General features: G+C 41.0%; 1 protein-coding gene across 1 annotated transcript in view; it reads left to right on the forward strand.

Moving 5' to 3' along the window:
• sdk2b (sidekick cell adhesion molecule 2b) overlaps positions 1-13,254 on the forward strand; it is a 107,049-nt gene that overhangs the window by 72,208 nt on the left and 21,587 nt on the right. The window contains exons 27-37 of the mRNA XM_069664046.1: positions 1,517-1,615; positions 2,197-2,391; positions 4,112-4,313; positions 4,755-4,858; positions 6,567-6,637; positions 7,233-7,365; positions 8,777-8,833; positions 9,329-9,430; positions 9,840-9,955; positions 10,319-10,505; positions 12,954-13,091. Coding sequence (XP_069520147.1) covers positions 1,517-1,615; positions 2,197-2,391; positions 4,112-4,313; positions 4,755-4,858; positions 6,567-6,637; positions 7,233-7,365; positions 8,777-8,833; positions 9,329-9,430; positions 9,840-9,955; positions 10,319-10,505; positions 12,954-13,091 — 1,404 coding nt within the window. The remainder of the gene's footprint in view (positions 1-1,516; positions 1,616-2,196; positions 2,392-4,111; positions 4,314-4,754; positions 4,859-6,566; positions 6,638-7,232; positions 7,366-8,776; positions 8,834-9,328; positions 9,431-9,839; positions 9,956-10,318; positions 10,506-12,953; positions 13,092-13,254) is intronic.

The raw sequence follows: 13,254 nt of genomic DNA on the forward strand, positions 1-13,254 counted from the left end.
GCACTCCAGACAGCAGGGATATTTCTTTGGTTTTCCCCACTAAATTATATTTAAAAAAATATAAACCCATGTTCTATCTTTCTGCTATAAATCATAGCTTAATGGAACATTTATATTGGTCATCTATGTGCTGTGTGTAAGTATTTCATGGGGGTTATATATTTAGTACAATATAACTTTTCACTCACAAAAGTACGGAATTTTAAAGCAGCTACCAGGAACTTACATTTTGTTAACTTTGGCGCCCCCTGTGGACAAAAGCAGTACTCCTGATGTTAACATCTTTGCACAAGCATTTACTTTATTTATTTATTATTTAAAACATATTTTTATTGGTTTTCTTTTTAGAACAAACAAGCAAGACAGCCACATAATGGGCAAAAAAAAGTTGATTGAAAGAAAAATGTCCAACAGACATACATAATAGAAATAATAATAATTTAAAAGAAAAAAATATTAAATATATATCAAATGGGCAGTTGCACAAAATAAGCAATTAGAGGCTTTCTTCTACGTGCTGGGTTACAAAGAGATTGATTGAGGGCAATACATGGATGTGACTCGATCTCGTGTGAGGTTGCATTTAGCCCGGTGGGGGCTTAAGCTTAACTTTTAAGCATTTACATTTTAAGAGACGGAACAACAAAATATAAACTTCTCTTTAAAACACATTTCTTTTGGAATGCAAAGTGAGGAGGAAATACAAATATTTCTAACTATGTAAGATCGATTAAAAAAACTAACACTTTTGTTGATAAAGCTACAGTTTATAATATCCCTTGTAATGTTATATAATATTTATTATAATAATATAACATTATGAAGCCAAGAGCAAGCTAGGTAGCAGGACCAACATGCCTGTTACTTTAAAGCCAGATTTAGCCATTGTGACCTCCATGAACTGATCTTAGCCATGTCTCACAATGGTAAACGGACTTTGCAACCACAAGCTGCTTTTACACTACATGTCACAATCACCCATTCACACACACATCCACACACTGATGGCAAATGCCTAAGTGCCAATCTCCAATCAGATCTATGCCCATTCATACCCAATTGCTCTGCCAACAGGAGCAATTAAGGGTTCAGTGTCTTGCCCAAGGACACTTCGACATGTGACTGTAGTAGTCAGGGATCGAACCGCCAACCTGCCGACTCTACCACTGAGCCACAGCCGCCCCAATGTTTTCATAAATTAAATGGACATATGTCAGTCCTGTCTAGAATTAAAAGGTCAAATTGGGGAATTAAATTCTTTCAAATCCTGCAATTGTCCCCACCTGTTGATTGGCCAAACATTTTTGACTCATGTTGTGTTCTTATGAGTTTTTAACGGCTCTCCTGGTCTGCGTGCCGGATTGGGAGCCAGTAACAGTAATATTAGGAGGACATTTTCATGTTCTCTCCGGTGTCTGGTTTGCTTTTGTAGGTCAGATAGAGCCATCCGCTTAATTGAGGCTGTTGAAGTAATGTCTGAGTTGTTAAAAGGTTTATGTGTGTTGCTTTCCAACAGTTCCCGGACCTCCAGTGGGCATCCTGTTCCCGGAAGTGCGGACCACCTCAGTCCGGCTTATTTGGCAGTCCCCCTCGCAGCCCAATGGCATTATTCTTGGTTGGTAACATACAAGATTCCTTTTTAGTTGGAGACTTTTTGGACATTTTATTACAAAATAAAGAATCTAGTGAAGACGGGCCGTATCTTTTGCAGCAGTATAAGTAAATGACCTGGAAACTAGCAAACACTTAACACACGGGCTTCTATATTTAGATTTAATGTAGCGTAAGGCCCACAGGTGACGCTCCTGATGACTCCCAGCGTACTTCTGAAATGTTATTTCTACATGACGGACCACACACTTTCACATCTTGTTACTTTCCGGCATCAGATCAGAGAGTTGTAAGCTCTCTTGTAAGCTAATTGGGGATTTCCTCGTGAGCGTTTGATTCATTATACATCTGTCGCATCATTTATTTTAAACTGTACAGCATGTCAGACCCACACAGTACAAGCAAGAGCAGATGCTGGTGGGATCATTTCAGAGGAGACAAAGCTGCTTGTCGCACAGTTTGCTGTTTCTCCGATTGTTAGGAAAAGCAACACAAACAACAAATGCTTTAACACATTTTTCAGCCGTGATTTAATTTGCTCCTTATGACACATCAAGTAACACGATCTATCTGTTATCTCTCCAGCCTACCAGATAACGTACCACCTCAACTCCACGAACAGCAACACGGCAACAGTGGACGTGCTGAACCCCAGCGCTCGCCAGTACACGGTGACCAGTTTAAAGCAGGAGTCCATTTACGTGTTTCGGATCACAGCGCAGACCAGGAAGGGCTGGGGCGAGGCCGCCGAGGCGCTGGTGGTCACCACGGAGAAAAGAGGTAACTTCCTGAATGTGTTTTTATTGTTTATTTATTTATTTTATAGATTTTTTGGGGGGGGGGGGCTTTTGCCTTTAATCAAGAGGACAGCTGAGGAGAGACAGGACATGTGGGGGAGATTATACAATTTAATACAACAATCAGTTCTGATCAAGTAATCTGATTGGACAAAGGGCATTCCATGAGTGCTGATATAGAGTATAATGGCACAGGGACTTTCTTTTTTTTTTTTATAAATATGGTTATTGTTTTTTTGCATATAGAAAAATACAGACAACACAAACAACACAACCAAGTGTCTCCCAGACACCCCACCACCCAGAAAGGAAAAAAACAAGACAGAACATACAAAGAAAACACAAACAAAAACAGCACATCATAAGTCCCTGATATCAAGCCATGCCATGCTTTACCTAGGAGTAAAGCAGCATAAAATAATAATAAAAAAAGCCTGTGTATAAAGTGAAGAACAGATATGCGCAGCTGAAATGGTTTACATCGGACACACTATTTTAATAAAGGGTCCCAGGTCTTATCACACACTTTTCCTCTGTCCTCATTATAACATCTCAGTCTCTCCAGATGTAAAGTGCGTGGTGGCCATTTCTCCCAACCGCAGGTCACGGCACAGGGACTTTTAATTGCATGTCTCAGCAGGGTATACAATGTGTAAAAATGCTGTCTATGTTTTACAGTTTCACAGGTGAATCATCGCCCAGATAACCAAGTGTTTTTCTCCAGATAGCAAAAGATAGATATGCCAAGTGAACAAGATGATTATCCTGTTCTCTTATTAAGAACAGAATTTATAAAATATGGAACTATAACTGCATATCTACATCGTAAAACAAAAAAAATCAAGCTCCGACCAAGTAATTTGATTGGACGAAGGGCATTCCATGCTGATATAGAGTGTAATAGCGCTGGGACTTTTACCTTTGTGTGCCAATCCACCTCAGGTGTTTTGAATAATGTTTATTATGTAACAGCAAACAGCCTTTGATCAAGCTGATTCCCTGGAGTCACACACGCCACCAAAGCAACTGTCAACAGGCTCTTATCAACCGTCTACTTCCAGTCAGGTGGTAGAACTAGTTGTATAAGTGGAGCCAAATGATCTTTACTGTTCTAATATCTACCACTTTTAGAACTGTTGCTGCTGTTGTACTGAATATCAGCACGGTTAAAATAATTGGACTGAGCAGACAGAGTAAATCACTTTCTCTAATGTTGTTTTTCAAACCGGAGCGATTTTTTGAAGTGAGTCTGTGCCATCATTTGTCGTAAACTGGCAATCAGGAAAAACACATAAAATTTCAGAGAGCAGGCGCAGGTGTGTGATCTTAGTAATAACACAACTTGTAGGGAGCAGTACTGAGGCTTCTCTGCACTCGATTACAGTTAACAGTCCAGTTAGCAGATGTGTTTTCTAAAGGAGTGTTTGTGCCCCGTGGGTGTTTATCGGAAGCGCTCTGATGCAGTTGTAAGAGCGAATCAGTCCATCTGTCTCCCTCAAGGCAAGATGTGGATTGTTTATTCTGCAACTTCCTTTTCTCAGCTACTTTCATTCATCATAATCACTTTTTTCCCCCTTGTCTGTTCAGCATAGTCCAAGCTAAATACAAAAGTTATTTCCCAAAACCATTTCTAGTTTTCAAACCATCTGTCAATCAAAGCCTCCCCCTGTTTAACCCCTCTTTCTGTGTGTCCATCCGTCCAGCTCGTCCCCAACCCACCAGCCGTCCCGTCGTTCCTCAGAAGGACGTTCAGGCCCGCCAGGTCCTGCTGTCGTGGGAGCCGGGCAGCGACGGCCTCTCCCCTGTGCGTTACTACACGGTGCAGCTTAGAGAGCTTCCCGAGAGCAACTGGACGGTCCACTCTGCCTCCGTCAACCACGAGGCCGCCTCCTACATTGTGTCTCGGTAGAGTGCACTAGCTTTTCAACATTTCTACCCCCTTTGTTTGCTACAAATGTTTATCTATTTGTTCACTTTCGATGCAGAGGATAATACTAAATGAAACCATTCATCTTGTCACAGTCTCTCTGCATTAGAATATTCCCGAGGCTGCCGCATAGATCAACAACATCCTCACACAGAGTAATGTTTTCTTCAGTCTGGCTTAGAACATAAACAAATGGTTTAAAGTCGTCAAAAGACATTTAAGAAATTCAGCAAATGCAGCTGTCAGCATTTAGGTCTCAGTCTGGTTGAATGTGTGCTTTGTAGTTTGCTTCACAAACCTGTAGCTCCCACAGTGAGACTATATTTCTCTTTTGATGTCAGCAGCTTAAAAGGTTTAAGATCCAGTGCCGTAGTTTATCATCGGGCTTGATAGGCTTTTCTCTGCTTCCACCCCCTAAGGCTGAAGCCCTTCACATCCTACCAGTTCAGAGTAAAAGCCACCAATGACATCGGGGACAGTGAGTACAGCGAGGAGAGTGAAGCCATCACGACTCTACAGGATGGTAAGAAGGACATAATGAGAAGACTCAGCACACGGCGTAAATATTTGATGAGGAAATTAGCTTCAACTGAAAGGAACACTTTTGGGAAATATGCTTATTATCCTTTTCTGATGAGTTAGATTTGAAGATTTACACCACTCTCATCTCTGTTTGGTAAACTTGACGCCACAGCTAGCAGCCAATTAGCTTATATTAGCATAAAGACTAGCGGCATCAGCATGTCATTTTTCTGCTGATAAAACGCTTTAATTCTGCCTAAATGCTTGATGATTCCCTGAAAAGCTTGACGTAATGCTACAACCTTAACTCTGCACGAGTGTGTGTGCACACTGCCTGCACAAAGTTATCAACATATACAAATAAAGACTAAAAAAGTCACAGAAACTTGAGCCAATGAATAGAAGATAAACAACTTTCAGAACTCTTAACATGCGAACAGTTAGCTCACATTCTTGTCATTTTACCGACTTAAAAACATCAAACACGCCGAAAATACACTCGCCGCCATAGCTGACGCTAACAGTGTAACATAAACATCAGTGCAAAGCTCACTTACTCGTATATTCATGGACGCACACACGATAAAAAGAGTCCGTCGGCGATCACTGATGTCTCCGTAGTAGGTGCAGTAAACAAGTCCGTGCATGTCTCCCTTACTGCCATGTTCAAGGGGATGCTGCATTCAGGTGCGCTCAGAAACGTGAGTGATCAGACACCTGACCTTTTGTACAACTCCTCTTCCGTCAAGCGTGAAGAAGGGTGCAAGATGTCTGCTTTATTGCAGGTTTTGGGCACTCCAATAAGAGTAGGCATGATATCAAATCCACTACAGGGGAGATTTGATGTTCTCTGCAATGAGTTGGAAAAAAACATGTGCCTAATACGAAATCGGCAAAAAGGGTTGTAAAATGGCATATCGGATATCAGCAAAAAATCCAATATAGTGCATCCCTAGTCCTAGCTAACATTACGATCTAACAGAGTTACACGATACGGTAGGAAAGGCGTAAAGTGTTAGCTAGGTCTGTTAGCTCAAAAGTCGCTTATAGCTTTAGCTTTATTCTAAAAGGACCTAAAAGGTTATCAAATATATTGTATGACTTTGAAATATGGCTCGATATCCTTCTAGATTTTTACTATCCTTTGTAATTTAACTTGCCTATCACTTTTGAAGCGGCCAATTGATGACAATTTGTTCGATTCCCTTCACAGCATTTGAGCTCCGGAGTGGTAAATCGGTTATCCTCAAGCATAGATAAGACAAGATAAGGCATTATCGCAAATGTACTGTATCAAAATCCATATATGTATAGTTATTTTTAGCTCCGATATTAACACTACACTCCTTTGTGTCCCTATGAAAAGAGTTTAAGTCTGCATGAATTGGCCTATTGTTCTGAAGCAGACGCTACTGGCAAAGACAGCAGGTTACGTCATGTGTGCACCATCTGCAGCTACCATGAGACAAGAGGGCAACATAAAAGCCTTGGCAAGATTTGCCCAGTGGTGCTTTAACAAACTAAATAAATGTTCTGTCTGCTAATGTTTCCAGCTGCTATTTTTGACTCATCCGTCAATGGCTTTTCTGTTTTAACTATTGTGTGTTTATGCTCCATGAATGCCACTGCACATGGACAGATTAAGCATCTTGCAATGTGCACATTTTCAGCTCAATTAAGCTCATTTATCACACTTTTTATCGCCTCAGCACCAGACGAAGCGCCCAACATTCTGTCTGTCACGCCGCACACAACGACCTCGGTGCTCATCCGCTGGAAGGTAAGACCAGACAGTGTTTTTCATGTCTCATTGTTTGTAAAATTTATGAAAGTCTGAGAAAGTTGCCTCTAATGAAAGACCATGGGTGTACAGAGCAGGCCTATACTTACAGACTGGATGTTACACACTCACACACACCCCTCTCCCACACTCACACCTGAATTAACAGGTCATAAAGAGGAAAACAGGAGGCTCCAAGCCACAATTTTACTTTTATGGCGAACACTTGTAGAGTTTATAAGGACAGAGAGGTGCTTGTTTTCTTGCCTCTGGCCCTTCTCGGTCATGATCAACCATGGGGGATTTCTCCATGTGACTCACCTGTGGGTGAGCTCAGTCTGAGAGGAGTTTCACTTACTGTAAGTCTCTTCAATGACGGTAAGTTAGAGACAAAATACAGGGTGATTAAGTGGAGTTATCACAGTGAAGAAACATACAACTAAAACGCAGATTAAGGTGAAATTAACAAATTACCGACCTCGATTAAACTGAAACTAGGTCACATGCAGAATTCAAAGCTATTTCTGGGACTCAGTTAGAACAGCAGACATCTGCTAGATCAGACCTTAACTTCCTAACTTTCTTCCTCTTTTAGCCCCCCTCTGAGGAGAAGATCAATGGGATCTTGCTGGGCTTTCGGGTTCGATATCGTGAGCTGCTGTATGACCGTCTGCGCAGTTATTCAGCTCATACCATCAACAGTGCGTCCACCTGGGCTGAGCTGACTGGTGAGGAATCACTGCAGCTAACATAACAACTTGTCTTATTTACCCTCTTCACCATTGGTTCTCTACAAAAATACTTATTGCAATTTGTATTTTAATTAGATCGGCTGTCAGTTGGTTGCATTTAGAAATGTTTCAATTCCATTTGGACCCTGTTTGAATACCCAGACTTGGGTATTAGCTGACTGTGTATCCCTCCAATACCATTGGGAACATTTACTTAATATATTTTCATTAACAGCCGTAAGCTATTCTACTGATTCTTTATGTTTGTTAAACGATTGCTACAATTGTTGTATGGCATGGTTCTGGTCACCAAAGTAATCTTTACCTAAAAACAAGCTGAGCACCTAGCAACAAGCGGAGCTAGCGTTAGCCGCAGCACAGCTAACGGCTGCCAGGGAGTGTCAGAAAACCCCCCGAACATCAAACTGCTTGATTTTGTGTTTTTCCCAGTTTTAACCATCTGAGCTTTGAATTTAAGAAAGAAATAGAGCTTTAAAATGTGCAATTGAAAAACACTGATACATTTAGCTAGCTAGCTTTGAGTAATGTTACATTCTCTGCTAGCTTGTTGTTGTTTGCTAACGTCACATGAACAGCTAGATAAAATCTGCTCTTCTTTGCCGCTCTAAAGAAGTTTATTGTGGTTTATTATGTTAGCCGTAATATAGATTATTGCTTGAAGGCTACTTCTTTGTTGTAGAAGAGAAAATTAAATTTTTCGTTGCCATTTAAATTTGATTGTATCATTGGTGCTTTGACCAGCGTACACCTGGCATTTAAAGCTTTTAAAGTATAGTATATGCATATATATGTATGTGTATAGTATATATCAGTATATGTTAAATGTGTATAATTTAAATGATTCTACATAATCTAAAGAAATAAACCAAGAACAGAAATTGTAAGTCAAAATGTATGCAGCAGTGGTATACTGAGGGAAAGAAATGTGGCGTTTTCTTCCTCTGGTTTTACATTTTGAGACAATTATGAGACTCTGCCGTCGTTATTATCCCTGCGCAGTCTATGTGTGTCAGCAGCACCATTATTTCCATCAGAGTAAAACTTTCATACAGGCCTACTCTGTTCCCAACATCAACCCGCCAGTCTTGACACTTCTCAGCAAAACATTTCATCTTGTGATCACTAGCTATCAGCTGCAAGCTATTATTAGGTTTACTCAGGAGCTGCTGTGTTTCTGCTGCTCTGTGTAACTAAGCCTATAATCTAACTCTTGTTGAGTCATTCAGGGGCTCACTCTGAGCTTTGATTACTGTGATTGTGTGGGTTTTTATCACAATAGTGGTGCTCTTCTCAACAACAAAATATTAGCCTTTGGACACTAATACTATTGTTTGGCTAATTCATCCTTTTTTTTATCTTCTGCTGTCTTTCCTTCTCTCCACCTCAGCCCCCTACTGCATCCGCAATCTGAGCGATTCAACTCTGAACCAGTATGAATTGGACAGTAAGTTTTGCTTCGTCTCTATCGCACCAAAACAAACACATGCAAGTGATTCAATCCCTGCCTAAAAAAGCAAATCTTTCTGTTGGATCTCAGCATATGTCTCAAGCACCCTGCTATCATGAATAGTGATACAGGAAAAGCAGAGTGGCGACCAGATTCACACAGCATTTGGCTGCTTACATTCACATCCCATCGGTACAAACACTTCCACCGAGCTCAGCGGAGGCACTCTGTGTACAGAAAAGCTTGGACACAGAGTACACAAGCTCGCACAGTCCAACATACTCCTTGGTTTGCACATGTCAGCCTATTTGGATAAGCACTACAAAAGCAGATGGCCACACATTTCTCCTGTAATTACAGCATACAACAGAAAATAAGTGTTCAATTCCCAGTAGGAGTTTTGCACGGGTTGCTGGGACACCAATAAGCCATCTCAGTTTGATGTTAAATGATTCCTAACTGTATATCCCCGCTTGTTTACTTCTGTTGCAGAGCTAAGTAAACACAAGCGCTATGAGATACGCATGAGTGTATACAACGCTGTGGGAGAGGGGCCCAACAGCCCGCCACAGGAGGTGTTTGTGGGAGAAGCAGGTATGTACAATTCCTGTCACTTCAATCAACACAGACTGAAGTGCAGAATTATAAGACCACCCTCAATGCAAGTGGGTTTAGTGTTTCTTTTTATATAGATTTTATTTAGCTATTTCCCCATATGACTTCAAATTGAGTTAATATGTTCTTTTTTGATGGCTTTTGTATTTTCCTTGTTGAAATGATAACACATTACTATATTAAAGTGTAGGAGGGTATGTGGATTTGAATACTAGCATCTTTTAATATCATAGAAGTAAATACAATAATCAAGCTCTGTTTATACCACACCATATCCTGTGTTGAGACACGCTAAGCTTTAAGGTGTAATTTGACCTACCTAAATGTAAAGCCAATGCATTAAAATGCCTTTAATGTGCGGTTAACTGATGTGATGGCGTTTCAACAGTGCCTACAGCACCGCCCCAGAAAGTTGCCATTCAGTCCGCCACAGCCACCCAGCTCGACGTGACATGGGAGCCTCCCCCTGTGGATGCGCAGAACGGAGACATCCAGGGCTACAAGGTCAGATTTCCTACACTCGGCCCAGAATCAACACGTCTTACGGGCTTACGTCTCAATTAGGAAACAGTATTGTCTACTCTTTCAATCATTAAATACTTTTGTGTTCCACAAGAGACTACATCTCTTTAGCGTGATCACAATTGAATGAACATTTTTACACTTTTAGCTCACGCTTTCTCCAGAGGGGATTTCAATGAAAGATTTAGTCTTTTGCTCAGAAAACATTTACAGGAAATAAAATGAAATTGGTTTCCCTTAAGAGATTTTGAAATGGGGCTGAGTTTTATTGAAGCAGAAGTAGCTGTGTTCTCTGGAGACTTCGGTAGATCTAATATTTATTTATGCGTCTCCTGTTCCATGAAGGTTTACTTCTGGGAGTTCCAGCGCAAGAATGAGACGGAGCGCCTGCGGACTCTGTTCATGCCTGAGGGAGGGGTGAAGCTGAAGAACCTGACCGGTTACACCACCTATATGATCAGTGTGGCCCCCTTTAATGCAGCTGGGGATGGACCCCGCAGCCCGCCGACGAGGGGACGCACTCAGCAAGCAGGTAATAAATATGCTTCACCTTTATTCATCATGAATAACTTTAGAAACAAAAGCAATCCTACAAATCATTACAAAGCTTCTCGATTGATCAGCAACTGGGAATACAATCGGTCGTGAATAATAAGAGGGACATGTGGTCATATTTCAAGGCCAAACTAAATATTGGATAACCCAATCAGTAAAACAGCTCATATTAGCATTCAACCAATACTTGCTAACATTACCATTAGCTAGCAAACTTTACAGTTAGCGAGGAATAACACTTTTCCTAATGTATCCCGTAACACTGTCAAACTAGGAAGTGGTTGAGCGCTAATGTTTGGTAATGATCGCTAATGAGGTATAGCAGCTAACATTAGCATTCAACCAATACTTGCTAACATTACCATTAGCTAGCAAACTTTACTGTTAGCTAGGACTTTACAATTTTCCTAATGTATCCTGTAACACCATCCAAAAACAATGTATGCTAGGAAGTGGTTGAACACTATTGTTTGCTAATGATAGCTAATGAGGTACTGCAGCTAACATTAGCATTCAACCAATTCTAGCTAATATTACCATTAGCTAGTAAACTTTACTGTTAGCTAGGACTTTACAATTTAACTAATGTATCCTGTAACACCTTCAAAAAACAATGTATGCTAGGAAGTGGTTGAATGCTAATGTTTGCTAATGAGTTATCACGTTGTTTTATTTTGAAATGATTCCACAAAATCCTTCCACATTTTCGCTATCCGTTGTCTTTTTGGTTGGCTATTAATTCAGTTAGCTACCATTACACTAGCAGCCACCATTTCCTAGCTAACATTACCGTTTCATAGTCATACATGATGCGATAAAAAAAGATATTTCTCCCCAGTAGCTAGCTAATGGCGATGTTAGCTAGTAAGTTGTTGAATGCTGGAATTAGCTGTTGTGACTAAGCAGCTATTTGACCTTGGAATATGGCCCTAGATCCTTCCAGATTTTCACTATCTCTTGTCTTTTTAGCGAGTGATCAGTCGGGAAGCAATGAAATGGGAATCATTTGTGGAATTCCCTACATTGATAGGAAAGCAAAGCTAGAAATCAGCAGTGCGACATAATTACAGCATCCGAGCTTCTTTCCCTGAGAGGAAAATGGCCGATGGTGTAAATATGGTAAATTATTGCAACACTCAGCACTTCTGCAATCAAGCAATACAGTAAAACAAATATTTCTGTGTGTAATGAATGAACACGTGATGGAGAGGTGCTGAGCAGAAGAAGACAAGCTGAAGATGAATGAGCTAAACGGGTGACACGACTAAAGCAGATAAATTACAGCCCGCACAGCCATGTTCATTCATTTGTCATATTTATGTGCTGCTGATTTTAGTTTGGAGGGCCCTCTGAGTTTACTCAAAGTGGAGGAGTCAACCGCGAGGAGCGAATTTGTTGTGAAGATGATGCTAATCGTTGCTGTCAGCATGCCAAACGATGTTAGCGGAACCACACACTGAGCATAAGTTCCTAATCAGCAAAGCCACTCCAGAACTCATTCGCTGAGTCTCCTGTTCTGAAAAAAAGATGGTATTGAAATTCAAAGCAAGCTTCCTGTCTACAGGCACGATATGTCTACAATACATCCGGACCAAGCTGCTCCCATTCTTTCCTTTTTCTTCCTTCTTTCTTTCTTTCTCTCTCGTTCTGTCTTTCTATCTTTTTTCCTCACTTTTCTTTCTCTCTCTTTTGTCTGACTTCCCTTCTTAAACCCCCGTGTAAAAGAAACCATTTTTAGACTTCTGGTGCATTTTTTATATTGCAACTTGGCCCATTAAAAAGGAAGAAAAAGAAGATGTTCACAGATTTCCCAGCAGTATCCCTCATGGGTCACTGTCGTGAGAGGTGGAAGTAGATGACAAGCAGGAAGGGGGAGGTGGGAGTAGCACTGCGGGGATAGTTATCCCATCTTTTTCAAAAGACAAAAGGCTCTTTGTCTGCTGCAAGCGTCTGAACTCCTGCTGAACAACTTTTCACAACTGCTGTTCTGGATCTGCAGTAAGAAAAGAAAGTTAAAGCAGCAGCAGTCAAGGCATGCAGATGTAGACTGTGCTAAGGGGAAAATGGTGCAAAGAAAACAGAAGCTTTAAAATAAGGAACAAACAGCAGCTGAAACACTCTGTGGGTGGCGCTTTTTGCATCTACCAAAAATAAGTTAGCATTTGCAGAAGATCGAACTATGTTGACTATCAAACACATGTTTAAACTTCTTGTTGTTTCTGGAGCTTAGCTAATCTTCATCATAGGCTCTGTAATGAGCCCTCATTCTCGCAAACAGACACATAGCCTCCCACACAAGTATGCACCCATGTTTCCACCAAATGTCCGCCATATTTGTCACTGGGAAAATAATCCTTTACGCATTTACCAAGTTTATTTACCATTTCCCATGCAGCCCTTGACCTGTGACCTCTGTATGTTCCAGCCCCTAGCGCTCCCAGCTTCATCCACTTCAGTGAGCTGACCACCACCTCGGTCAATGTGTCCTGGGGCGAGCCCACCTTCCCTAACGGCATAATTGAGGGCTACCGTCTGGTCTATGAACCCTCCACACCAGTAGATGGTAAGCTCTCCTTCCTCACTTCTCTCTGCTGAAAAAACGGCTGCTGGCTTCTTTAGAGGCTTTATGCACACTCCAAGATTATAAATTCAAGTTTAAGATCAATACAGCTCGACCTGGTTAAAATCTTGTGGTGTGCATTTTCTTGGGCTATCAGCTAATCATC

Source organism: Semicossyphus pulcher, unplaced genomic scaffold (assembly GCF_022749685.1).
Source record: "Semicossyphus pulcher isolate SPU_LCO1_2020_fin unplaced genomic scaffold, fSemPul1.0.p SCAF_16, whole genome shotgun sequence".
NCBI classification, from domain to species: Eukaryota; Metazoa; Chordata; class Actinopteri; order Labriformes; family Labridae; genus Semicossyphus; species Semicossyphus pulcher.